Consider the following 24,965-nt stretch of genomic DNA (forward strand, 5'->3'; position numbering starts at 1 on the left):
CCCTTGCCTCCGCCCTGCCTCTGGCCCGGAACGCCCTTTCTCTTCATAGCCGACACACACGGTTCCTCTCCCCACCTTCAAAGCCCCGTTGGAGGCCCGTCTCCTCCGAGAGGCCTTCCCTGACTAAACCCCCTTCTCCTCTTCTCCCACTCCCTTCGATATCACCCTGACTTGCTCCCTTTCTTCTTCTCCCCTCCCAGTCCCCACCTAGCTGTAATTTATTTATATCAATGTCTGTCTCCCCCTCTGTGGGTTCACTGAGGGCAGGGAATGTGTCTAACCCCTCTGTTATGTTGTTGTACTCTTCTGAGTGCTTGAGTACAGAGCTCTGCACCCAGGTAAGCCCTCGGTGAATACGACTGACTGAAATGTTCTCCCCAGTTTGAGCACAGTTCAGCTGGTACTAATTTGTGCTGTAGTTTGATCAAACGGGCACACTTATGGTGAAATTCAGGCTCATCCAACAGGTTTTTCCAGAACGTCGAGGACGATGATGCTGTAGTCTCTCTTCACCTTTGTTCAGATTCTAATTAAAAACGTTCCCCGATTGGTCTCTCGTTGTTATATACGTGGTTGTGGTGGAATTCTCTTAAATTATAGACATCCAACCATTTTGGGTGTTCATCGAATCGTGATTCATCATGCTTTTTCTGAGGTAAGAATTTAAACGGTAGCAGTTACTCTTCGGCCTTTCTTTCCTTCCCCAGCCAAATATGGCATATAGCCCATGGTGCTAAGCAACTACTTTTTTTCTCCCTCCCCTACCCCCAAGAACAGTAGATGAGTGTAAAATGTTAAGAGGATTTCATATTTTAGACATTTAAGTTCTCAATCCATTTTGTTTTTCATCCCATCATTAATTGGCTTCTAAGAAGGAAACATTATGTCTGGCTTGGGGTGCTGAGCTGAGCCAGCTTTGCCTGCTAATGTACCTTGTCTGCTTCTCCTGGTGTTTTATAAAAGGAGAGGAAGGCTTTCTTAAATATACCTTTCCTGTTTAAAAACCTGGAGAAAAGACATTTAAAGAGCCATGTTACCCTTCCTCCGTCTCTGAGGCGGTCAGGGGACTGGTCGAATACTTTTTTTTCTTTAAAAAATAAATCATTAAAGTATTTAAATCTACGTCTTACTGGGCAAGCTGCAGGTAGTTTACCTTGTCTTCTATCATTACCCCGTCACCTGATCCGAGAATTACACTCCAGGGGCCAAGGGCCCCGTGAGACTGCTTCCCTTGACTCACCGTGTTATTTGTCTGGAGAAGAATGTAAATGGGGTATCCTGAGCGTTGGGGCTCTGACAACAATCCAAGGGAAGGAGGTGGATGTATTTTATTACTCGTCATGGAAGACATTAATACCGTGGAGCAGCGGGCTTAAGATGATGGTAATAATAATAATAATGTTGGTATTTGTTAAGCGCTTAATATGTGCAGAGCACTGTTCTAAACGCTGGGGTAGATACAGGGTAATCGGGTTGTCCCACGTGAGGCTCACAGTCTTCATCCCCATTTTACAGATGAGGTAACTGAGGCACAGAGAAGTGAAGTGACTTGCCCACAGCCACACAGCTGACAAGTGGCAGAGCCGGGATTCGAACCCATGACCTCTGACTCCCAAGCCCGGGCTCTTTCCACTGAGCCACACTGCTTCTCAGCATGGTGGTGAGAATTGGGAAATTCTGGTGGTGTTATTGGGGAATCCCAAAATGCACGTGACGGTGATCTTTTACTCTTTTATGGTATCTGTCAAGTGCTTGCTATGTGGAGACTCTGTACTGAGCGCTGGAGGAGATAACAGGCTAATCAAGTTGGACACAATCCATATCCCACATGGGGCTCACAGTCTTCATCCCCATTTTACAGATGAGGTCACTCCATAGGCAAATACAGACTCTAAGCCGGGTGTGGGCAGGGATTCTCTCTCTTTATTGCTGAATTGTACTTTGCAGGTGTTTAGTACAAGGCTCTGCACACAGGAAGCGCTCAATAAATACGACCGAATGAATGAACGAGGCCCAGAGGAGCAAAGGGACCTGCCTAAGGTCACACAGCAGATAAATGGCAGAATCAGGATTAGAACCCAAGCCCTTGGGATCTCGTCAGTTAAAAACGGATTCAACCACCGGGAGTTTGTAAGTAAAAGACGGTAGACGACAGAGGTTCTGGGGTCAACGTCCAGAGCCTTTGCAATGTCATTTGGTAGTATTAAGCACTTACCCTGTGCAGAGCACTGTACTAAATCTTATGGGAGTACAGTGGAGCGAGTAGACACAGTCCTATCCTCAAGGATCTTACAGTTTAGCAGGTAGAGACACTAATATAAATTACAGGCAAAATGAAGAAGGAAAAGGGGATACGTACTTAAGTTAACGCTTAGGAGTGCTCTGTACCTAAGTGGTCAATACAAATCATTGATTTGATTGATTAGGAGGATATATAAATAGAGGCTATGGGAGGTGGAGTACATAAATGGTCAGGTGGTGTAGAAGGAGGATCTAATCTAGAGAGATGAGAAATTAATAAGCTCATCGAGGGTAGTGATTGTGTCTGTTAAATTCATTCAATAGTATTTATTGAGCGCTTACTCTGTGCAGAGCACTGTACTAAGCGCCTGGAATGTACAAATCGGCAACAGATAGAGACAGTCCCTGCCCATTGACGGGCTTACAGTCTAATGAATTGCCAAATTTTACTCTTCCGAGCGCCTTAGTACAGTGCTCTGCACACAGGCAGCGCTCAGTAAATACGATCGACTGTCTGACTAATTGAGGAAGGCCGCCCGGGGGAGATGTGATTTCAGGAGGGCTTTGAAGATGGGGAATGCTGTGGATCTGTTGGATTTAAAGAGGGAGTTCCAGGGAGGGGAAAGGATGTGGCCAAGAGATTGGCGGCGGGAGAGACAAGAGAAATCGGCAGTGGATCGAGAGGAGCAAAGAGTGCGAGCCGGGGTGCGGTGGGAGAAAAGGGAGGGTAAGGAAGGAGAGAGAATGGAGTGCCTTGAAGCCAATGGTTAGGAGTTTCTGCTTGACATGGAGAGGAAGTGGTAACAGTTGGAGGCTTATGAGGTATGGAAAGGTGGGTCAGATGATGTTTTCAAAAAATAATCCTCTGCAGCAGAACGAAGCATGGGGTGGTGAGAGGAACGGGCTGAGACCAGGAAGATCAGTGAGGGATGTGGTAAGTTTGGACGTGAGCCTTAAAACCAGAGGGACCAGAGGCCTCGATCGTGTGGTGGATGTTTGGATGGAGGGATGGGTGGATTCTGAAAATATGGAGGAAAAAACTACAGGACACATGGCCAACTTCATCAAAAGGGGAGAAGAGTGAACGCTATAAGGCTCCGATCTCCTTTAGGCGATCACTTGGGGCTGAAAATGAAATCAAGACCGTGGTTCTCTCAGGCTCTAAAAACACGACCATGGTCACTGGTTGTCCTCAGTTCTCAAAGAGTGGATTTTCCAATTTGATCTTTTCCCTCACGTGTGGCTAACAGTATGGCCAGGAGCGGCATTTCTGGAAATAATAGATAATAATATGTAGAAATTCTCAAAGAACTATTATGGGAGCTCAAAGCCCACCATGAACATTTCTGACTATACGGTAGGGAAAGTTGTGAAAGGCAGAAAGTCAACAAAGGAGGAAAAAAATTCACAGTTAGGGAGATAAAAATTGAGGATAAAATTTGGGCCTCAGGGCAGGGGAGATGGATGAACTATTGAATGGTTGAAAAGGTGGAAAAAAGATTATATGAAGTGAGTAGAAACCCACGTCCAGCTCTTCGTCTGAGTTGGTTATAACGGGATTCAAAATGACGATTGGTTTTCTCAAAGGTCTAAGGTGCCCAATAGCAGCTTTAACTGTGACCGCGATAAAGGCTTGGGTTTCTAAGGTCCTTGTTTAGTACAGTGCCAGGCACATAGTAAGTGATTAGCAAATACTATAAAAAAAGAAAATCTTTGATGGCAGGTAGCCGGCCCTGTGTAGTTTGTTTTTTCTTTCTTTCCCATGCTGTCACTTGGGTCAGACTGAAAAAATAAGCCAGTCAGAGGCTAGATGCCTAACCACTAATTGAGGGTTTGTGTCACATTTTATTTCCCAAATTTCCTGCTTTACTACCATCTCCGAGAATAAAACTAATCCAAAAATTGCAGTGGAGTTGAAGGAGAAAAATAAGAAATGGTATACTAGCCCTTCATTAATGCCCACTTACAAACGTCTTTTGCATCCTGTGAGCCAGTAACAACTCTCACTTAGCGGCCAGGTACCTAAGCTTTTGCAGCGAACAAAAGCAGAAAGGGCATCGGGCAAACTTCTGCACCTAAAAGCACGAAGTTCCCATTTTCTTCATCTCTACGACCTAGAACTTCCTCATTTGGTCACTCTTAATGTTCACGTCCAAATTTTAGCTGGCTTAGAATGAGTCTTTCAGATGCCATGAGGAAGAGATTCACATTTGAAAGAGGCCAAATCTCTGATTTGGCCCACGGCTGGGCCCAAGGGTGTGCCGGGAGTTGGGAGCGAGGTGAAAGAAAGTAGGGAGATGAGTGGGAGAGAGGGGAGGGGATTCAGGTCAGGGTTAGGGTGTCGAAAGGCGGTTATGACGTAGTGCTCGGGGCTGGGAGTCAGAAGGTCGTGGGTTCTAATCCTGGCTCTGCCACTTGTCTGCTGTGGGGCCCTGGGTGAGCCACTTCACTTCTCCTTGCCTCAGTTCCCTCACCTGTAAAATGGAGATTAAGACTGTGAGCCCTCTGCAGGACGGGGGCTATGTCCAACCCCCTTTGCTTGTCTCCACCCCAGCGCTTAGTACAGTGCCTGGCACAGAGTAGGCACCTACCAAATACCGTAATAATAGTAATAATAATAATTATTCTATCACTATCCCCACCCCCTTCACTGTCCCTCCTTGGAGTGGAGAAGGATGGCCACTCACAAACTGATGCCACCCTGTATCTGGGGAGCAGTGGGGTCTTTAGGGAATCAATCAGTTGTATTTATTAAGCGCTTACTGTGTGCAGAGGACTGTACTAAGCGCTTGGGAAAGTACAGTACAGCAATAAAGAGTGATAATCCCTGCCCCAAATGAGCTCCCAGTCTAGAGAGGGGGGAGAGAGAGAGACACCAATACAAGTAAACAGACATCAATATAAATAAATAAAATTACAGAAATATATATTCAATCGTATTTATTGAGCGCTTACTGTGTGCAGAGCACTGTACTAAGCACTTGGAAAGTACAATAAAGCAATAAAGAGAGCCATTCCCTGCCCACAACAGGCTGACAGTCTAGAGGCGGGAGACTGACAATACAATAGGCATCAAGATAAATAAATAGAATTACAGATATATACATAAGTGCTGTGGGGCAGGGAGGAGAGGGGGAGAGCAAAGGAAGCACGTCAGGGTGACAAAGAAGGGAGTGGGAGAGGAGGAAGAATGGAGCTTTAGTCTGGGAAGGCCTCTTGGAGGAGATGTGCGTTCACTAAGGCTTTGAAGAGGGGAAAATCAGCGCTTAGAACAGTCCTTGGCACATAGTAAGCACTTAACAAATACACCAGGAAAAATGGGGCTTAGGGAAGGCCTTCTGGAGGAGATGTGCCTTCAGTAAGCCCTTGAAGGGGGGGAAATCAGTGCTTAGAACAGCGCTTGGTACATAGTAAGTGCTTAACAAATACCATAGGATAAGTGGGGCTTAGGGAAAACCTCTTGGAGATGTGCCTTCAGTAAGGCTTTGAAGGGGGCGGGGGGGAGAATAAGCGCTTAGAACAGTGCTCGGCACATAGTAAGCACTTATCAAATACCATAGGAAAAATGGGGCTTAGTCAGGGAAGGCCTCTTGGAGGAGATGTGCCTTCGGTAAGCCTTTGAAGTGGGGGGGGGGGTGGAGTCAGTGCTTAGAACACATAGTAAGCGCTTAAATACTATAAGATAAGTGGGGCTTAGTCAGAGAAGGCCTCTTGCAGGAGATGGGCCTTTAGTAAGGCTCTGAAGGGGAGGAATCAGTGCTTAGAACAGTGCTTGGCACATAATGAGTGCTTAAAAATACCAGGGGAAAAGTGGGGCTTAGTCAAGGAAGGTCTCTTGGAGGAGATGGGCCTTTGGTAAACCTTTGTAGGCGGGGGGAATCGGTGTTTAGAACAGTGCTTGGCACATAGTAAGCCCTTAAATACTATAGGAAAAGTGGGGCTGTCAGGGAAGGCCTCTTGGAGGAGATGTGCCTTTAGTAAGGCTCTGAAGTGGAGGAATTAGTGCTTAGAACAGTGCTTGGCACATAGTAGGTGCTTAAAAATACCATGGGAAAAGCGGGGCTTAGTCAGGGAAGACCTCTTGGAGGAGATGGGCCTTCAGTAAGGCTTTGAAGGGGGGGAGGAAATCAGTGCTTAGAACAGTGCTTGACACACAGCAAGCCCCTAAATACTATGAGAAGCAGCGTGGCTCAGTGGAAAGAGCCCGGGCTTGGGAGTCGGAGGTCGTGAGTTTGAATCCCGGCTCTGCCACTTGTCAGCTGTGTGACTGTGGGCAAGTCACTTCACTTCTCTGTGCCTCAGTTCCCTCATCTGGAAAATAGGGATGAAGACCGTGAGCCTCACGTGGGACAACCTGATTACCTTGTGTCCCCCCCCCCACCCAAAGCGCTTAGAACAGTGCTCTGCACATAGTAAGCACTTAACAAATGTTATTATTATAATATTATTATTATTATTATTATAGGAAAAGTGGGGCTTAGTCAGGGAAGACCTCTTGAAGGAGATGTGTGTTCAGTAAGGCTTTGAAGGGGAGGAATCGGTGCTTAGCACAGTGCTTGGCACATAGTAAGCCCTTAAATAATATAGGAAAAGTGGGGCTTAGTCAGGGAAGACCTCTTGGAAGAGATGGGCCTTTAGTAAGGCTTTGAAGTGGAGGAATCAGTGCTTAGAACAGTGCTTGGCACATAGTGAGTGCTTAAAAATACCAGGGGAAAAGTGGGACTTGGGGAAAACCTCTTGGAGGAGATGGGCCTTCAGTAAGGCTTTGAAGGGTGGGAGGGGAGGAAATCAGTGCTTAGAACAGTGCTTGGAACATAGCAAGTGCCTAAATATTATAGGAAAAGTGGGGCTTAGTCAGGGAAGACCTCTTGGAGGAGATGTGTGTTCAGTAAGGCTTTGAAGGGGAGGAATCGGTGCTTAGCACAGTGCTTGGCACATAGTAAGCCCTTAAATACTATAGGAAAAGTGGGGCTTAGTCAGGGAAGACCTCTTGGAAGAGATGGGCCTTTAGTAAGGCTTTGAAGTGGAGGAATCAGTGCTTAGAACAGTGCTTGGCACATAGTGAGTGCTTAAAAATACCAGGGGAAAAGTGGGACTTGGGGAAAACCTCTTGGAGGAGATGGGCCTTCAGTAAGGCTTTGAAGGGTGGGAGGGGAGGAAATCAGTGCTTAGAACAGTGCTTGGAACATAGCAAGTGCCTAAATATTAGAGGAAAAGTGGGGCTTAGTCAGGGAAGACCTCTTGGAGGAGATGTGTGTTCAGTAAGGCTTTGAAGGGGAGGAATCGGTGCTTAGCACAGTGCTTGGCACATAGTAAGCCCTTAAATACTATAGGAAAAGTGGGGCTTAGTCAGGGAAGACCTCTTGGAAGAGATGGGCCTTTAGTAAGGCTTTGAAGTGGAGGAATCAGTGCTTAGAACAGTGCTTGGCACATAGTGAGTGCTTAAAAATACCAGGGGAAAAGTGGGACTTGGGGAAAACCTCTTGGAGGAGATGGGCCTTCAGTAAGGCTTTGAAGGGTGGGAGGGGAGGAAATCAGTGCTTAGAACAGTGCTTGGAACATAGCAAGTGCCTAAATATTATAGGAAAAGTGGGGCTTAGTCAGGGAAGACCTCTTGGAGGAGATGTGTGTGCAATAAGGCTTTGAAGGGGAGGAATCAGTGCTTAGCACAGTGCTTGGCACATAGCAAGTGCCTAAATATTAGAGGAAAAGTGGGGCTTAGTCAGGGAAGACCTCTTGGAGGAGATGTGTGTTCACTAAGGCTTTGAAGGGGAAGGATCAGTGCTTAGAACAGTGCTTGGCACATAGCAAGTGCCTAAATATTAGAGGAAAAGTGGGTCTTAGTCAGGGAAGACCTCTTGGAGGAAATGTGTGGGCAGTAAGGCTTTGAAGGGGAGGAATCGGTGCTTAGCACAGTGCTTGGCACATAGCAAGGGCCTAAATATTATTATAATAATATTATAATAGGAAAAGTGGGGCTTAGTCAGGGAAGACCTCTTGGAGGAGATGTGTGTTCACTAAGGCTTTGAAAGGGAAGAATCAGTGCTTAGCACAGTGCTTGGTACGTAGTGAGTGCTTAAATACTACAGAGAAGCAGCGTGGCTCAGTGGAAAGAGCACGGGCTTTGGAGTCAGAGGTCATGGGTTCGAATCCCGGCTCGGCCACTTGCCAGCTGTGTGACTTTGGGCAAGTCACTTCACTTCTCGGTGCCTCAGTTCCCTCATCTGTAAAATGGGGATGCAGACTGTGAGCCCCACGTGGGACAACCTGATTCCCCTGTGTCTACCCCAGCGCTTAGAACAGTGCTCGGCACATAGGAAGCGCTTAACAAATACCAACATTATTATTACAGGAAAAGTGGGTCTTAGGGAAGACCTCTTGGAAGGGCTGGGGGGGGGGGGAAGTCAGTGCTCAGGCCAGTGCCGGGCACACAGCAGGCGCTCGAGAGGTACCCTCGGAATCGACTCGCCGAAGGGCCGGGCCCTGGCGTCACGGGGCTGACGTCAGCCGACGTCACGACGCCGCCCGGGCCAATCAGGGGCCGAGCGGGGCGCGCCCCCACCCCCCCTCCCCCCGCGCGCCGGGGCGGGGCGCGCGCCGCGTGACGTCACCCGCCCTAGCAACAGGCCCCCAGGAAGGTGAATCCCGGCGGCCAATGGGCGTCGGCGCCGGGCCGGGCGGCGGCCAATGGGCGTCGGCGCCGGGCCGGGCGGCGGCCAATGGGCGTCCGCGGGGGCCGAAGAGGGAGGACGCGCCAATTCCCCGGCCGGAGCGGCGGCGGCCCGACAAAATGGCGGCGGCGGCGGCGGCGGCGCTGCCGCTTTGTTTGCGCGGCTCCCGCGGCGGCGGCGGCGGCGGCGGCGGCCTGTGAGCGCGGGGGGCGGGACCGGCCGGCGGCGAAGGAGGCCCTTCTCCTCAGCTCGGCGGCGCCGACGGCGAGGCGGAGACATGACCGCGGAGCCCATGAGGTGAGGCGCGCCGCCGCCGCCACCGCCGCCGCGCTGCTGCCGGAGCTTGGGGATGGCGCGGCCCGCATGGGCGGCCCCCGTTTTCCCTCAGCGCCCCCTCCATTTGGGCGCGGCCCGGGCCCGCTTCCCGCGGGCCGCGTTGGGGCCTCACCTGTCCTCCCTCCCTCCCTCCCTCCCTCTTCCTCCTCGCTGACATTTTCTTTTCCCTTTCCCAGAGGCCTCCGGGGCAGAATGGCCTCCTCCCCTCGGCCCCGCCGCCCCCCCCAGGACCGGCCGGAGAGCAGAGCCCTAACGGCTCCCCCGCGCCGCCGCCCTCCACCTGCCGGGCGCTGCCCTAAGCGCCGGGCGCCGCTCCCGTCCCCGTCCCCGTCCCCGTCCCCGTCCCCGCGCTGCTGGGGAAGCCACTCCCGGCGCTGGGGCCGCCCGGGCCTAGCCAGGGAGCGCCTCCCTCGTGCGGTTGGGGGGGGGGGGGGCTGCGCTAAACGCTCGGCCCGGGACACCCGTCCTCATCATTATAGTGTTGGGCAAGACCTTACTCTGTGCCCAACGCTGTTGTAAGCGCCGGGCCCCGTTTTAAGGCCGGGTTCACCCGGGCCGAGCGATTGAGCGCCTCCCTCGTGCGGGGGGGGCGGCGCTGAGCACTCGCCAAAGGACACCAGTACTCATAATAACGATGGTATTTGGTAAGCGCTTACTGTGTGCCCAACGCTGTGCTAAGCGCTGGGCACCGCGCTAATAATAATGATGTTGGTGTTGGAAAGCACTTACTATATGGCAAGCACTGTGCCAAGCGCCGGGCCTAGCCAGGGGGGCTGCGCTGAGCACTCGCCACAGGACACCGATGATCATCATTTTGGTATTTGGTAAGCGCTTATTTGGTGCCAGGCACTATTCCAAGCGCTGGGCACTGTTCTAATAATAATGATGTTGGTGTTTGTAAAGCGCTTACTAAGTGCCAAGCACCGTTCCCAGCGCTGGGTCCACCCGGGCCTAGCGATTGAGCCCCTCCGTGCGAGGGACTGCGCTGAGCACTCGGCCCGAGACACCGATAATAATAATAATGAGGGTATTTGGTAAGCGCTTACTGTGTGCCAGACGCTGTTCTAATAATAACAATTATGTTGGTGTTTGTAAAGCACTTACTATGTGCCAAGCATTGTTCCAAGCGCCAGGCCGAGCCAGGGAGCATCTCCCTCGTGCAGGGGGCTGCGCTGAGCACTCGCCACAGGACACCGATAATAATAATAATAATGGTATCCGTAAAGCACTTATTCTGTGCCAAGCACTGTTCCAAACGCTGGGTCCCCCCCCGGCCCTAGCGGTTGAGCGCGACCCTCGTGCGGGGGACGGCGCTGAGCACTCGCCACAGGACACCGATGATAATCATTTTGGCATTTGGTAAGCGCTTACTTGGTGCCAGGCACTATTCTAAGCGCTGGGCACTGTTCTAATAATAATGGTGTTGGTGTTTGTAAAGCACTTACTTTGTGCCGAGCACCGTTCCCGGCGCTGGGTCCACCCGGGCCTAGCCGTGGAGGGCCTCCCTCGTGCGGGGGGCTGCGCTGAGCACTCGGCCCGGGACACCGATAATAATAATTATAGTGTTTGGTAAGACCTTACTATGTGCCCAGCACTGTTCTAAACACTGGGCACTGTTCTAAGTCTGGGTCCACCCGGGCCTACCGATGGAGCGCAACCCTCGTGCGGGGCACTGCGCTGAGCACTCGCCGAAGGACACCGATAATAATAATGATGGTATTTGGTAAGCGCTTACCTTGTGCCAGGCACTGTTCTAAGCACTGGGCACTCTTCTAATAATAATAATAATGTTGGTACGTTTAAAGTGCCTACTATATGCCAAGCACTGTTCCAAGCGCCGGGTCCACCCAGGCCTAGCAATTGAGCGCAACCCTCGTGCGGGGGACTGCGCTGAACACTCGCCAAAGGACACCAGTAATAATAATTATGGTATTTGGTAAGCACTTTGTGCCAGGCACTGTTCTAAGCGCTGGGCACTGTTCTAATGATAATAATAATAATGAAAATGTTGGTATCTGTTAAGCCTTTATGTGCCAAGCACTGTTCTAAGCGCTGGGTCCACCCGGGCCTAGCGATTGAGCGCGTCCCTCGTGCGGGGGACTGCGCTTAGGGCTCGGCAGAGGACACCAGTCATACTAATGATGGTATTTGGTAAGCGCTTACTCTGTGCCAGGCACTGTTTTATGCGCTGGGCACTGCTCTAAGCGCTGGGTCCACCCAGGTCTAGCCATTGAGCGCCTCCTTGGTGCGGGGCACCGTGCTGAGCACTCGGCCAAGGACACCAATAATAATAATGATGGTATCTGTGAGGCGCTTACCGTGTGCCAGCCAAGCAACAGAGACACGTTCCCTGCCCACGACGGGCTTACGGTCGCATTGGGAAAAAGGGCACCCGGCCGAGTTGCTTCGGACTGAGGGGTTTTGCGCGGGATCGAGGGGTTGGAGGTCGCTGTGGGTAGGGAGTGCATTGGACCTTGTGGGGTCCTCTCCCAAGCGCTCGGGGCAGTGCTTTGCACACAGGAAGCGCCCAATAAACACGATCGGTAATAACGAAACCCAACGTGGAGACGAATGGGATTTTCGAGGGTTGGGCCAAGGCCTCGGTCGTAGTTTCTCGGCTTGGACACGATGGGCGGACCTAGGGCCTAGGGAAGGGTGGAAACCTTGGGCTGCGGTGGTCAGGTGGTATCAAAGGCGGAGGAAGATGGCAGTTGGTGAAGGATGGGGTGGTTTTTTGTTTGTTTTTTGCCATCAGCCCTGCAGGGTCGGGGAAGGTTTTGGTGGTCCCATAATCTGCCGCTGCGATGTCAAAAACGACGATACGTCTCATTCGGTGCTCTGAAAGCCCCGAGGTGGGCAGTTGAAAGGTGTTACTGTACTCTCCCAAGCAGTTGGTACAGTGCCGGGCACACAGTGAGCACTTAGTAATAATAATGACATTTAAGTGCTAACTATGTGCCCAGCGGTGTTCCAAGCCCTGGGGTAGATACAGGGTTATCAGGTTGTCCTTCGTGGGGCTCACAGTCTTCATCCCCGCTTTACAGATGAGGTCACTGAGGGCATATAGAAGTGAAGGGCCTTGCCCAAAGTCACACAGCTGACAAGGGGTGGATCCGGGATTAGAACCCGTGACCGGTGACTCCCAAGCCCGTGCCCTTGCCACTAAGCCACGCTGCTTCTAGTAAATGTGATTAATTGACGTAGTGGCTTCTGCGTGTGGCAGAGGATTATTGAAAAGCGGCGGGGCCCGGTGGAAAGAGCGTGGACCTGGTGGTAGTCCCAGACCTGCCGCTTGCCCGGTGGGCGACCTTGGGTGTGTCATCTCGCCGCTCTGCGGCCCGGTTTTCCTGACGGTAAAATTGGGGGTTCGGTACCCGTGGACCCGGATGGGACTCGGTCTTGTATCTCCCCCGATGCTTAGAACAGCGTTCGGCACACTTCGGTAAGGGCTTCACCAAGACCGACTGTTTATTTAGCAAGCAAGTCACCACAAGGTGAGTGGTTCCCAGGCCCTCTGTCCGGTGGCCTCCTGGCTTTGCCGCCAGATCCCGCTGGTCTGTCCAGCACGTCTTCCCGATCCTCCCGCTCGACCCAAACAGCTGCCACCTTGGCGTGCAAGCTCTGGCCCCGGGAATCAGACTCCATGCCGGTATCCCTCCCTTCCATCTTTCCAACTGGTGCCGCACGGACCGTCATCCTCAAGTTTACTCCACCTTCATCGCTCCAGTCCTCAGCACCTTCCAGGGGTTTGTCGGGTCCCCTTGGGTTTAATTTATATTAACGTCTGTTTCCCCCACCGTAAACCCGTTAGGGGCCGGGAAATGCACCTGTTGTTTGTATCGTCCTCTCCCAAGCGCTTAGTACAGTGCGCTGCACACAGTGAGTGCTCAGTAAATGCGACAGTGAATGAATGAAACAAACCTCCCAACTGGCCTCAACGCTGTCCCAGCTGGCCTCACCTTAGCTTTCTTTTGGCTTTACCCACCGTTCCCCAACTTGCTCTCTTGTTCCTTGCTCTTGACTCTCCCATCTCAGGGTCCTCGCTCACTGTTTCCTTGGCCCGGAGCTCCCTCCCACCTCACATCGGACAGATCACGGCTCCCCCCCGCGCTCAGCTCCCACTCAAAATAATCATAATAACAATTATGGTATTTAAGCGCTTACTATGTGCCTGGCACTTTACTAAGCGCCGCGGTGGATACAAGCAGATCGGGTTGGACCCAGTCCCCGTCCCGCATAGGGCTCACGGTCTTACAGCCCATTTTACAGCTGAGGTCACCGGGGCACAGAGAAGTCAAGTGACCTGCCTAAGGTCACCCAGCGGACGAGTGGCGGAGCCGGGATTAGAACCCACGACCTTCTGACGCCCAGGCCCGGGCTCCATCCACTCTGCCACGCCGCTTCGCAAGTGTACGGTGCCGCCGAGTTGGTAGACATGTTTCCTGCCCACACCGAGCTTAGGTTCTAGAGAGTCGTTTGTCAAGTAAATATCGATAATGGTACTTGGTGAAAGAATCATCTCAGCAGTTCCTTTAGCACTGACATACTCCCCGGATAGAGTAGGGTGCCGTGAGTGTTTATGGAAACCGACCTACTTCTCTTATCTCCAGTGGTAGGTTGTGAGCTCCCTAAAATAAGAACCACAGGGGCCAACTTTTCATTCTGAGCCGGGCGGGCCGAATTTTAGGATTTTAGGGAGGGTGGGCCTTGGGATAGGATCGGCTTTAAAGAGCTAGTCGTCCAGAAAGCCACCCTTTTGGGTCTCGGATCCCGGTAGGGAATTCTCGGCTCGTGCTTCCCAAGGCTGGGAAGCTCAAAAAGCCGTGTGTGTGTGGGGGGCGGCGGGTGGCTGTCGTCCCCTAGACTTGTGTGGAGCGGGCACTTTGGACTCGGAGCCGAGGAGTTACTCTTCAGCGGTTCAGTCTGTCCCGGTTTTACTACGCCAAGAGGACGGAGCTGTGCGTGACGCGAGGTCCTAAAATAGTCACATGAGGGCGACGGCTAATGATAAACAACAACAACAAAAATTCAACCCGTCAAGAGTCGGCGTAGTGTAGTTGCTTCAGTCAGTCGCGTCGAGAGATGGATGAAAACTACCACTTGACCACCCGGAGAGGTGCAGAAATTCAGCCTACCTGAATTCCCTCAAGAAGAGACAACCTGCAGATTTCAGTATCGAAAGTTGACCACTATTCCAGCTCTCTCTCCTCCCCCCGGCCCCAGTGTCGTTCCCACTCCCCCCCTGCGCCGGTTCCTTTCCCATCGATGCCCGCTGGCAGAATTTCAGCAGATCCCCTGCCAGTCATAGTCTTTATTGAGCGCCTACCGTGTGCAAAGCACTCAACTAAGCTCTTGGGAGAGTATAATAACTGCGGTGCTTGTTAAGCCCTTGCTCCGTGCAAGGAACGACACGAAATGCCGGGGTAGATACAGGATAATCGGACACAGACCCTGTTTCACATGAGCCTCATAGTCTAAGGGGAAGAGAGAACAGGTAGATGAGGAAACCGAGGCGCAGATATTAAGTGATTGCCTCAAGGTCACACAGCAGGCAAGTGGCAGAGTCGGGATTAGAATCTAAGTCCCCTTACTCCCTCAAGGAGCTTGCTGTCTAGGGGAGGAGACAGCCACTAAAACATGACAATCAGGAGGAAATAAAAGGCTAAACAGATCTGTACAGAAATGCCGTGGCGGGGTTTTAAACACATAGATGGCCCGGGACTGCTGAAACGGCGCTTGGCAACATAACATCGGGAACTTAGAAATCAATCGAGGAAGGCCACCTAGACGAGGTATGATTTCAAACTAGCTTTGAATCAGTCGTACTTACTGAGCCCTCACTTTACGCAGAGCACTGTACCGCTTGGTAGAATACAACAGAATTCAAAACAGTAGACACACTTCCTGCCCACAATGAGCTTACTGTCCAGAGGACGACTAGGAGAGCGCTAGTCTGCTGGTCAGGAAAAAAAAAATCGTATTTACTGAGCACTTATTGCACGCAGAGCACTGTCTTAAGCGTTTGGAAAGTTCAATTCGGTAAGAGAGACAGACAATCCCTATCCAACAATGGGCCGGCAGAGAGTTCTAGGCTGAAGGGGAGGCGGGGACGAGAGGAACAAAAGAAAGTACAGTGAGTAGGTCAGCTTTGAAATAATAATAATAATTATGGTACTTGTTAAGAAAGGAGGGCGAAAGGTGTCAGAGTGCCCGAAAGCCAATGGTTAGGAGCTGATGGAGAGCGGAATTGGTAACGATTGGAAGTTTTCGAGGGGTGGGATGTGTCGAAGGGTGTTTTGAAATTTGCACCGGAGAGATTAGAGACTGGAGTCTTAGAGGTCATTTTAGGAGTCGAAGATAGATGAGCCAGGCTGTCATCAACATCCGATGTACTGTCCCAAGCGCTTAGATCGGTGCTGTGCACATAGTGAGTGCTCCTAAATACCACTGATCAGTGGTATTTTTTGAGCACTGACTGTGTGCAGAGCACTGTGCTAAGCTCTTTGGGCGAGTACAGCGCGGCAGGGTTTCTAATCACGCTCCCTGCCCACGATGACCTCAAAGGCTCGAGGGCTGTGACAGACGCCTGGACCGGCGTAGCAGCCTTTTGGAAGGAGAGAAAGTTGTGGGTGCTGGAAAAGTGGAGGAAAAACCAACAGGGTTGGGGATGGTGGGGGCGTCTAGGCGGAGATGTCCTGGAGGCTGGAGGAAATGTGAGACATTGATTTCATCTATCTTGCCTCTGAACTCTTGCCTCCGTCCTGCCTCTGGTCTGGAACGCCCTCCCTCTTCATATCTGACGGAAAAGCCCTCCCCCCCCCCCAGCCTTATTGAAGGCACGCCTCCTCCAGGAGGCCTTCCCCGACTGAGCCCTCACTACCTCTTCTCCCACTCCCTTTGCGTTGCCCTGATTTGCTCACTTTATTAATCCCCCCGCACAGCCCCACAGCACTTATGTACATGCTCGTAATATATTTCTATTAAAGTCTGCCTCCCCCTCTAGACTGTACACTTTTATGGGCAGGGAGTGTGTCAGTTTTGTTGTTGTATAGTAATAATAATAATAATGGTATTTAAGTGCTTACTATGTCCCAGCACTGTACTCAGCGCTGTGGTGGATGCAGGCAACCCCGGCTGGACACAGTCACACTCCCCAAGCCAGCGAGTGTGAATTGAGATGGGCCTCGAGGCCGAGGAGGGGGAGGCGGAGGATCAGCCGGCCAAAGAGACCCAGAGACCCAGAGGGATCGTAAGAGGAGAATCCCCAGAGGCGATAACCGAGTCAGAGCGACCGAGGTTAGAGAACCGAGGTTAGAGATAACGTTTCCCGTAGCCACCCAGCGCCCAAGGCCTATAGAGAGTATAAACTCGGAAAGAGGGGGAGGGAGCCTCTTGGCTAATTCTCTTGGATTGTCCTCTCCCAAGTGCTCAGCGCAGGGCTCTGCACATAATAAGCACCCAACAAATGCCATTGATCTATTGGAGGCGGCGCATGTCTGCCCAGAAGTCCCGGAGGATTAGGAGGGAACAGCCCGTTGATGCCGTTGCTTAGCTCGCTCCGCTCTGGGCTGCTCATTTCCCTTGAGTCCTGTTGCTTCCACACTGGTACCGGCTCCCAGACAGCCCCCTCTAGCCACCCTGTCCCTACCCGTTTTTTCATCCGTGCGTCTTATTTATTGAGCATTTACAATGTGCAGAGCATTGTACTAAGCACTGGGATAGAAGAAGAAGACGTATGCTATTTGTTAAGCGCTTACCATGTGCGGGACCCTGTACTAAACGCTGGAGCGGAGGCAAGCAAATCGGGTTGGACCCAGCCCCGGGCCCACGTGGGGCTCACAGTCTCAAGTGCCCATTTTTCCGAGGAGGTAACTGAGGCCCAGAGAAGTGAAGCGACTTGCCCAAGTCACACAGTAGACCACTGGCGAAGGCGGGATTAGAACTCATGACCTTCTGACTCCCAGGCCCGTTCTTCTCTGTCCACTACACCAGATAGGTCATCAGCTTGGAACCAGTCCCTGGTACTTGCTCAGCACTTACTGTGTGCCAAGCCTTGTACTGGGCCAGAGAAGCAGTGTGGCTCAGTGGAAAGAGCACGGGCTTTGGAGTCCGAGGTCATGGGTTCGAATGCCGGCTCCACCACTTGTCAGCTGTGTGACTGTGGGCAAGTCACTTAACTTCTCTGTGCCTCAGTTACCTCATCTGTAAAATGGGGATTAAGACTGTGAGCCCCACGTGAGACAACCTGATTCCCTTGTGTCTACCCCAGCGCTTAGAACAGTGCTCTGCACATATTAAGCGCTTAACAAATACCAACATTATTACTTAGCACTGGGGTAGATAGAAGATAATCAGGTAGGACCCAGTCCCTGTCCCGCACGGAGCTCCCGGTTTAAGTCGGAGGGACTAGGATTTCATCACCATTTTACAGATGAAGGGACCGAGGCCCAGAGAAGGGAAGTGACGCGGCCCAAGTCGCACAGCAGAGAAATCGGCGGAGCCGGGATTAGAACCCTGGTCCTCTGACCCTCGGGCCTGGGCTCTTCCTGAGTTGTCCCTACGATTAGGCATTCAGGAAGCAGCCCGGCCTAGCAGATGGAGCACGGGCCTGGGAGCCTGAAGGACTGAATTCTAATCCCTGCTCTGCCACTTGTCTGCCCTTGACCTTGGGCAAGTCCCTCCACTTCCCCATACGTCACTGAACTCCTCTGTAAAATGGGGGTTAAGACCAAGAGCCCTGTGTGGGACTTTGTCCAACACGGGCTTGTATCTTCCCCAGTGCTCGGTACAGTGCCTGGCACATAGAAGGCGCTTAACAAATACCATCTATAAAGAAAAATGGAAGAATCACCACCTCAGGGGATTGGGTCTTGGGTCGGGGGCCTAAGGTACCCTGACCTTCAAAGGACCCAGTTGCTCCTTGTAGTCTCACAGAGGTCCCAGGAGCTTAATGCTGCCAGGGAGAGGTTTAGGGACTAATCTACTACACTGATAAGTCATTTGGCTCCTTAAGCTTCCCTTCCCCCTTCAGAGGGGACTGCACAGACCCAGCTGATTTTTCCCGCCCGACTCCCCCACCCCATTGGGAACTTTAGTAACCTCAGGGACCTTAAGCGCTTACCTCAGTGCTCTGCCCGCAGAAAGCGCTTAGTAAGTACGATTGTATGAACGAACGGCCTGGTGATTTTCCGGAGCACTGCCGTCCCCTCGGGCCTGCTTCCCAGAAGTCCTGCCCTTCCACCTTGCGCCCCGGCACCTGCAGCAGCTTTTCCTTTTCCACTCCTCTCCCTTTGAGGGGTAGGTTCCGCATCCGTCGTTCCCCCGCTTTTATTTTACTTTACGGAAACAGTGCTCTACCAGGGTTGGGAGCGGGATCTCCGGGCACGGAGGAGCAGGACAGAGTGTAGTCAAAGTAAAAGCAAAGTGGGCACTGTGAGAAACTCCTGGGGACAGGATCCTGAAGAATGCTCTAGCCGGTTGCCTAAATGTGCTCCCAAACTGCATCGTGCCATGCTTAATTGTAATAGTATAAGAAGGCACCTGGTCTCCCCCCGAATGTGGCCTTTCTCCATGGTTTTGACTAGAGTAGCTTTCTAGTCAAATCACTCTCTAGGGGGAAAGTGGCCTGACTTAGTGGATGGAGCCCGGGCCTGGAAGTCAGAAGGACTTGGGTTCTAATCCTGGCTCCGCCACTTGTCTGCTGTGTGACCTGGGGCAAGTCACTGGAGTTCTCTAGGCCACAGTTCCCTCATCTGTAAAATGGAGATTAAGACTGTGAGCCCCAAGTGGAACAGGGCCTGCATGCAACCTGATTAGCTTGCGTCTACCCCAGCTCTTAGGACAGTGTGTGGTACATAGTAAGCGCTTAACAAATCATCATTTTAATATTATTATTATTCTTTGAGAGTAGGGCGGGTTCATTTGGCCAGAGCACGAGTCCATCTGGGGACAGGGTCCCGCCATATCGGCTGAAATGGCTTGCGCCTGGGGATGCAGGGTGGGATGCTTTTGAGTGCTTGTGTGTTCATGTGCGTTCTTTGCCACAGGGTCAGACAGCACACCTGCCGCGTCTTCGGAGAATGGGCTGTGCTATAGTAGCACTTTTTAATTTTTCCAAACCTCGCCTACATTCTCTATCTCCTTTTGCAGTCTCAACATCCCTAGGAGGTCCGGAGAGGCCGATATTTTCCCCGGCTTTACAGCTGAGGAAGCAGCACGGAGAGAGAGATGAAGCAGTGTGGCTAAGGTCACTCAGAGGCCAGTGTCCGAGCAGGGAGTGGAGCTCAGGATTCCTGCCTCGCAGAGCCCGTTCTCTTTATTGCTGTTCAGGCTTAGCATGTGCTAAGCGCTGTGGCTGGTGCAGGCTAAGAGGTGGTGACCTGGACCCTGTCCCACAAAGGATTCACAATTGAAGGTCGGGGAGCGGGTAGCATATGAGAACCTACCTGCGTGGCCCAGTGGATGGAGCACAAGCCTGGGAGTCTGGAAGATCTGGGTTCTGATCTCCGCTCTGCTGATTGTCTGCTGCGTGGCTTTGGGCACGTCTCTGGGCCTCAGTTTCCTCATCTGTAAAATGGGGATTAAGACTGTGTGTGCCCTATTTGGGACGGGGACTGTGTCCTACCTGATTAGCTCGTGTCTACCCCAGGACCTCGAGCAATGGCTGGGCAAATAGTAAGTGGTCAGTGAATACCATTTAAAAAAAACAAACACCAAAAAACCAAAACTCATTGAAGGCGACTGTGAAAATGGAAGGTGAGGTAAGATGCAGCAGTACTTGATGAGGGTAGTCTTCCTCACCACCATAGGCAACTTTTCCTAGGTAACTGCAGCCGCAGGAGGCTCAGTGTTTGGAAGGATGGACAAGCGCTTAGTACAGTGATTTGTACACGATAAGCACTCAGTTTCATTGAATGATTGAAAAGCTGGAAAGGGGAAGATTTCCCTGGCCACTGAGTGGCGAGGAAACTCCCGTTGGGAGGGTCCCGGGGAGCCCCAGCTCCCGTCCCCCCTCCCGTCTGGTGAGGGCCGAGTGAGGAGCAGAAAGGTCGCTCCGGCCGTTGAGCAGCCCCTGATGGTGAGGAGGCTTCGGCTGGGACACTCATAGGTCCCGTGGCACCCCCTCATGGACTTGCATTGAGGGATTGTTTCCCATTCCTTCCCCCCTTTATGGTATTTAAGTGCTTACTATTTTCCAGGCATCGTGCAAAGCACTGGGATAGATACAAGGTAATCAGGTTGGGCACAGTCCCTGTCCCACGTGGGACTCACAGTCTTCACCCCCATTTTACAGATGAGGTAACTGCGACCCTGAGAAGTGAAGTGCCTGATGTCACACAGCAGACAGGTGAAGGAGCCGGGATTAGAACCCAAGTCCTTCTTACTCTCAGGCCTGTGGTCTTTCTACCCCAGCGTTTAATACAAGACGGGAAGCAGCGTGGCTTAGGGGAAAGAGCCCGGGCTTGGGAGTCAGAGGATGTGAGTTCTAATCCCGGCTGCGCCGCTTGTCTGCAGTGTGACCCTGGGCAAGCCCCTTAACTTCTCTGTGCCTCAGTTACCTCATCTGTAATACGGGGATTAGAACTGTGAGCCCCACGTGGGACAGGGACTGTGCTCAATCTGATTACCTCGTGTCTACCCCAGCGCTAGAACAGTGTTCGGCACATAGTGAGCACTTAACAAATACCATAATTAGGAAGCAGCATGGCTTAGTGGAAAGAGCATGGGCTTGGGAGTCAGCGGTTGTGGGTTCTAATCCTGGCTCTGCCACTTGTCAGCTGTGTGACCTTGGGCAAGTCACTTCACTTCTCTGGGCCTCAGTTACCTCATCGGTAAAATGGGAATTGGGACTGTGAGCCCCACATGGGACAACCTGATTACCTCGTCTCTACCCCTGTGCTTAGAACAGTGCTTGGCACATAGTAAGCACTTAACAAATACCATCATCATTATTATTATTATTACTACAATGACTGGCACATGGCAAGCCCTTAACAAGTACCAGCAAGGGAACAAAAAACCAAAAATCTCTCCACACCTCTTGGTATGGTTCCCCTTGTACAGTGAGCATCCTAAAGCAGACTTAGTTCCAAGGGCTCTGCCCATTATTTCACCTTAAGTTAGTGTCGTTGTATTAAGCTGGAAGGGATGTAGCCCGAATGTCAAAGGTGAGTCTTCTGGGTTGTGGAAGTGACCCCCTGGTGCGTGATTTTGGAGAGGAAGTTCATCCTTTCAGCAATGAGACTGCCTTCAGAGGGATCTGATTCATTGGTTGCCAGCACCGGTGCTTTCTGCTTCCAGAGAGAGAACTGAAGTGGGGGAGTTTTTCTGAGAATTAAGTTCCGAGGTGCTAAACGTCTGCGTAAGGGCAACCGTCGGATTTTTGGGTCGGTTTGTTTCCCGCAAACTGCATCTTAAGTCACGACGGAAGTAGGAACCCGTTTTCTCCTAAACGGGGGATTGATTCCCGAATACCCTGTTTGTTCCCGAAATGAGCAATCAGTCAGTTGTATTTATTGAGTGCTGACTCTGTACAGAGTGCTAGGGCGGTACAGCGTAACAGAGTTGATAGGCACGTTCTCTTGAGCGTAACGTAAATTACGGATATGTACTTAAGTGATGTAGGGCTGAGGGAGGGGTAGATCTGCTTGGAGCGCAGATCCAAGCGCAAGAAGGGAGTGGGATTAGAGGAATTGAGGGCATTGTTGGGAAAGGCCTCTGGAAGGAGATGTGCTTTTAATCAGGTTTTGAAGATGAGGAGAGTGATGGTCTGTCAGGTATGAAGAGGGAGGGCATTCCAGGCCAGAGGTCGGTGGTGAGGTTGGGTACAGTGAGTAGGTTGGCATTAGAGGTTCGAAGTGGGCCGGCTGGTTTGAAGTAGGAAATCAAGGAGGTAAAGTAGGAGGGAGCGAGGGGATTGAGTGTTTTTTAAAGCTGGTGCTAACAAGTTTCTCTTTGATGTGGAGGTGGTTGGGCAACCACTGGAGGTTTTTAAGAAAGGGGGAAACTTGGATTGAACGGTTCTGTAGAAAAACAATCCAGGCAGCAGAGTGAAGTGTGGACTTGAGTGGGGCGAGACAGGAGGTCAGCAAGGAGACGGACACAGTTATCGAGGTGGGAGAGGATAAGTGCTTGGATTAGCGTGGCAGCAGTTTGGATGGAGAGGAAAGGGCAGTGTTTTAGAATCAGTGACAGATTGAATATGTGGGTTGAATGAGAGAGAGGAGTCGAGGGTAGCACCAAGGTTATGGGCTTGTGAGACAAGGAGGATGGTGATGCCGTCTACAGTGATGGGAAAGTCACAGGGAGGACAGGGTTTGGGTGGAAAGATACAGAACTCCCATTTTGGGCAGAGTAATATGCCTGCCTTGATGAATTTTTCCTCTCGGGAGGTTTGGTGGTCATAGGTTTCAACTTTTCACTGTGCATCTGGGGGAGAGAGGGGCAAAGGGATTTTCAGAGCGAGAGAAGACAGGCTTCCAAGGATCGTCAGATTAGAAAGTCACTACTTTGGGCCTCTTCTTCCCTGTTTGGAAACTCAGGCGTCGTCAGAGGCCGGGAACGAGCCAAAGTGAGAAAGCCGTGGGGGAGGTTATCTCTATGGAGTGGGCTTCGGTGTCCACGATAAGGTTTCCGTGGACTCGCGCGTCTGGCGAGTTTAAACCCCCTTTGCCTGTCTCTCCACTTCAGACTCATCCCCTCTTTAACGTTCCCGTCACAGTTTAAAATAATGACTCCTTCATTCCTCCACGGTTCTCGTAAGCTTACGCCCTTCCACTCCCAACTGCCCATAAGCCGGCCAGTGCGTAAAGGACACCGATGTGGTATTCATTAGGTGCCAAGCCTCGTACTTAACGCTGGGATAGAATCAGGTCAGACACAGTTCCTGTTCCACTTGAGGCTTGCCTCCTAAGTAGGAGGGTGAGAACAGGTATTTCATCCCCATTTTATAGGTAGGGAAAGTGAGGCCCAGAGAAGTGAAGTGGTACTTGTTCAGCGCTTACTATGTGTCAACTGTTTTAAACACTGGGGTAGACAGAGGTTAATCAGGTTGGACACAGTTCCTGTCCCACATGGGTTCACACTCTTAGTCCACCTTTTCAGACGAGGCATCCGAGGCCCAGAAAAGCGAATCGTCTTTCCCCAAGCTACACAGCAGGCAAGTGGCAGAGCCGGCATTGGAACCCAGATCCCTCGACTCCCAGGGATCTGCTGAGCCTAGAGCTGCAAAGTCGAAACCATGCAGGGGGAGGAAGGAGAAGCTGAAGAAGGGTGTAAATTTAGAAGCACCTAAGTGCTGCTCATCCATAGCTTGAAACGTCTTAAGGACTGTCTGTATTTTCCCCACAAAAATTTGAGGTAGGGCTACCGAAGGCTCTGTGAATAATTCACCATTAGTCTCTTTATAATGTGATTTCAGCAACCCAAAATGGTGTATCAGTGTTTGGGGTCTCCAGAAGGGAAAGCCCGAGCTCGGTCAGTTCCTAACTCAGTTGCCTTTCCGAAGACCCGTGCCGCGGCCCCGGGGGCGAGAGCGAGGACGAGCCTCCCGGCCTCTGCGTTGAAAGTTAATGCCTTCGGTTGGTTTAAACCGTTCCAGATGACCTTTGGATTAAACAAATTCTCTTTGTAAAATTCCGGGAAATGGTGGTTGTAATCTTTTGCTCCATTGAGTTGTCGTTGATTGGCTAAGCAGGTTTGTGATTAAAAATGCGACTCTCGCGTTCAGTCGGTTTGTTGAGCTGAGCGTCTGCTACGGGCCCTGAGGTGTACTGAGCGCTTGGGAGACTACCCTGTGGGTGACAGACCGATCCCCCCCGTTCTTGGGGCGTTTACGATCCTGTGCGGAGAGTACATTACCCATAGGAAGGAAGATCAAATGCACAGCTGGAGAGGTGACTAAACAAGTGCTTAGGTAGAATAGAGAAACTGATTTCTGACCAAGGGCTTTGGGTGATTGGTGAGTATGTAAATGCAGGGATGACATTTGGAAGGATTATGCGTGTGACTGGGAGGGGAGACACTGAAGCAGGGAGCTCCTCCTGGAAGAGGCGAAAATAAGCTGGTTTTGACACCCGTCAACTCTTAAACCCAGGCCGTTAACAACAAATGACTTTCAGAAATATCGTGAATGGCATTTCCAAATTACACAGGGCACAGTAGGTAGAGCACGGGCCTGGGAATCAGAAGGTCATGGGTTCTAATCCCAGCTCTGCCCCTTGTCTGCTGTGTGACCTGGGGCAAGCCACTTCCCTTCGTTGAGCCTCAGTTACTTCATCAGTTACTCCATCTGGAATTGAGACTGTGAGCCCCATGGGGAACGGGGATGGTGTCCAACCCCATTTACTTGTATCCACCCCAGCGCTTTGTACAGTGCCTGACACATAGAAAGCACTTAAATACCATTATTATGCTCTGGTTTACCTGGACAGCACCCAGGTCTCAGGTTTATGGAGGTTTATAGCCCTAACTCCCGTTGGTGCCCACAGAGCAGCCCTTCGTTAGGGTTCAGATGCATGTGTTCACCCTCCCCTGTGACTCTGCCTGTCAATCGATCAATCATATTTATTGAGCGCTTTATGCAGAACACTGTACTAAGCACCTGGGAGAGTAATAATAAGAAGTATGGTATTCGTTAAGTGCTTCTACGTGCCAAGCCCTGTTCTAAGTGCTGGAAAATATAGTATTTGTTAAGCACTTAATATGTGCCGGGCACTG

The 24,965-nt window shown here is 51.4% G+C and overlaps 1 protein-coding gene across 2 annotated transcripts in view; it reads left to right on the plus strand.

Moving 5' to 3' along the window:
* Positions 1-9,115: 9,115 nt before the first annotated feature.
* The window catches only part of ATRX (ATRX chromatin remodeler), a 158,256-nt gene continuing 142,406 nt past the window's right edge, over positions 9,116-24,965 (plus strand). For both annotated transcript variants that reach the window (XM_029067289.1, XM_029067291.2), the window contains exon 1: positions 9,116-9,209. In XM_029067289.1, coding sequence (XP_028923122.1) covers positions 9,190-9,209 — 20 coding nt within the window. In that variant the 5' untranslated portion in view covers positions 9,116-9,189. The remainder of the gene's footprint in view (positions 9,210-24,965) is intronic.

Source organism: Ornithorhynchus anatinus, chromosome 6 (assembly GCF_004115215.2).
Source record: "Ornithorhynchus anatinus isolate Pmale09 chromosome 6, mOrnAna1.pri.v4, whole genome shotgun sequence".
NCBI lineage: Eukaryota > Metazoa > Chordata > Mammalia > Monotremata > Ornithorhynchidae > Ornithorhynchus > Ornithorhynchus anatinus.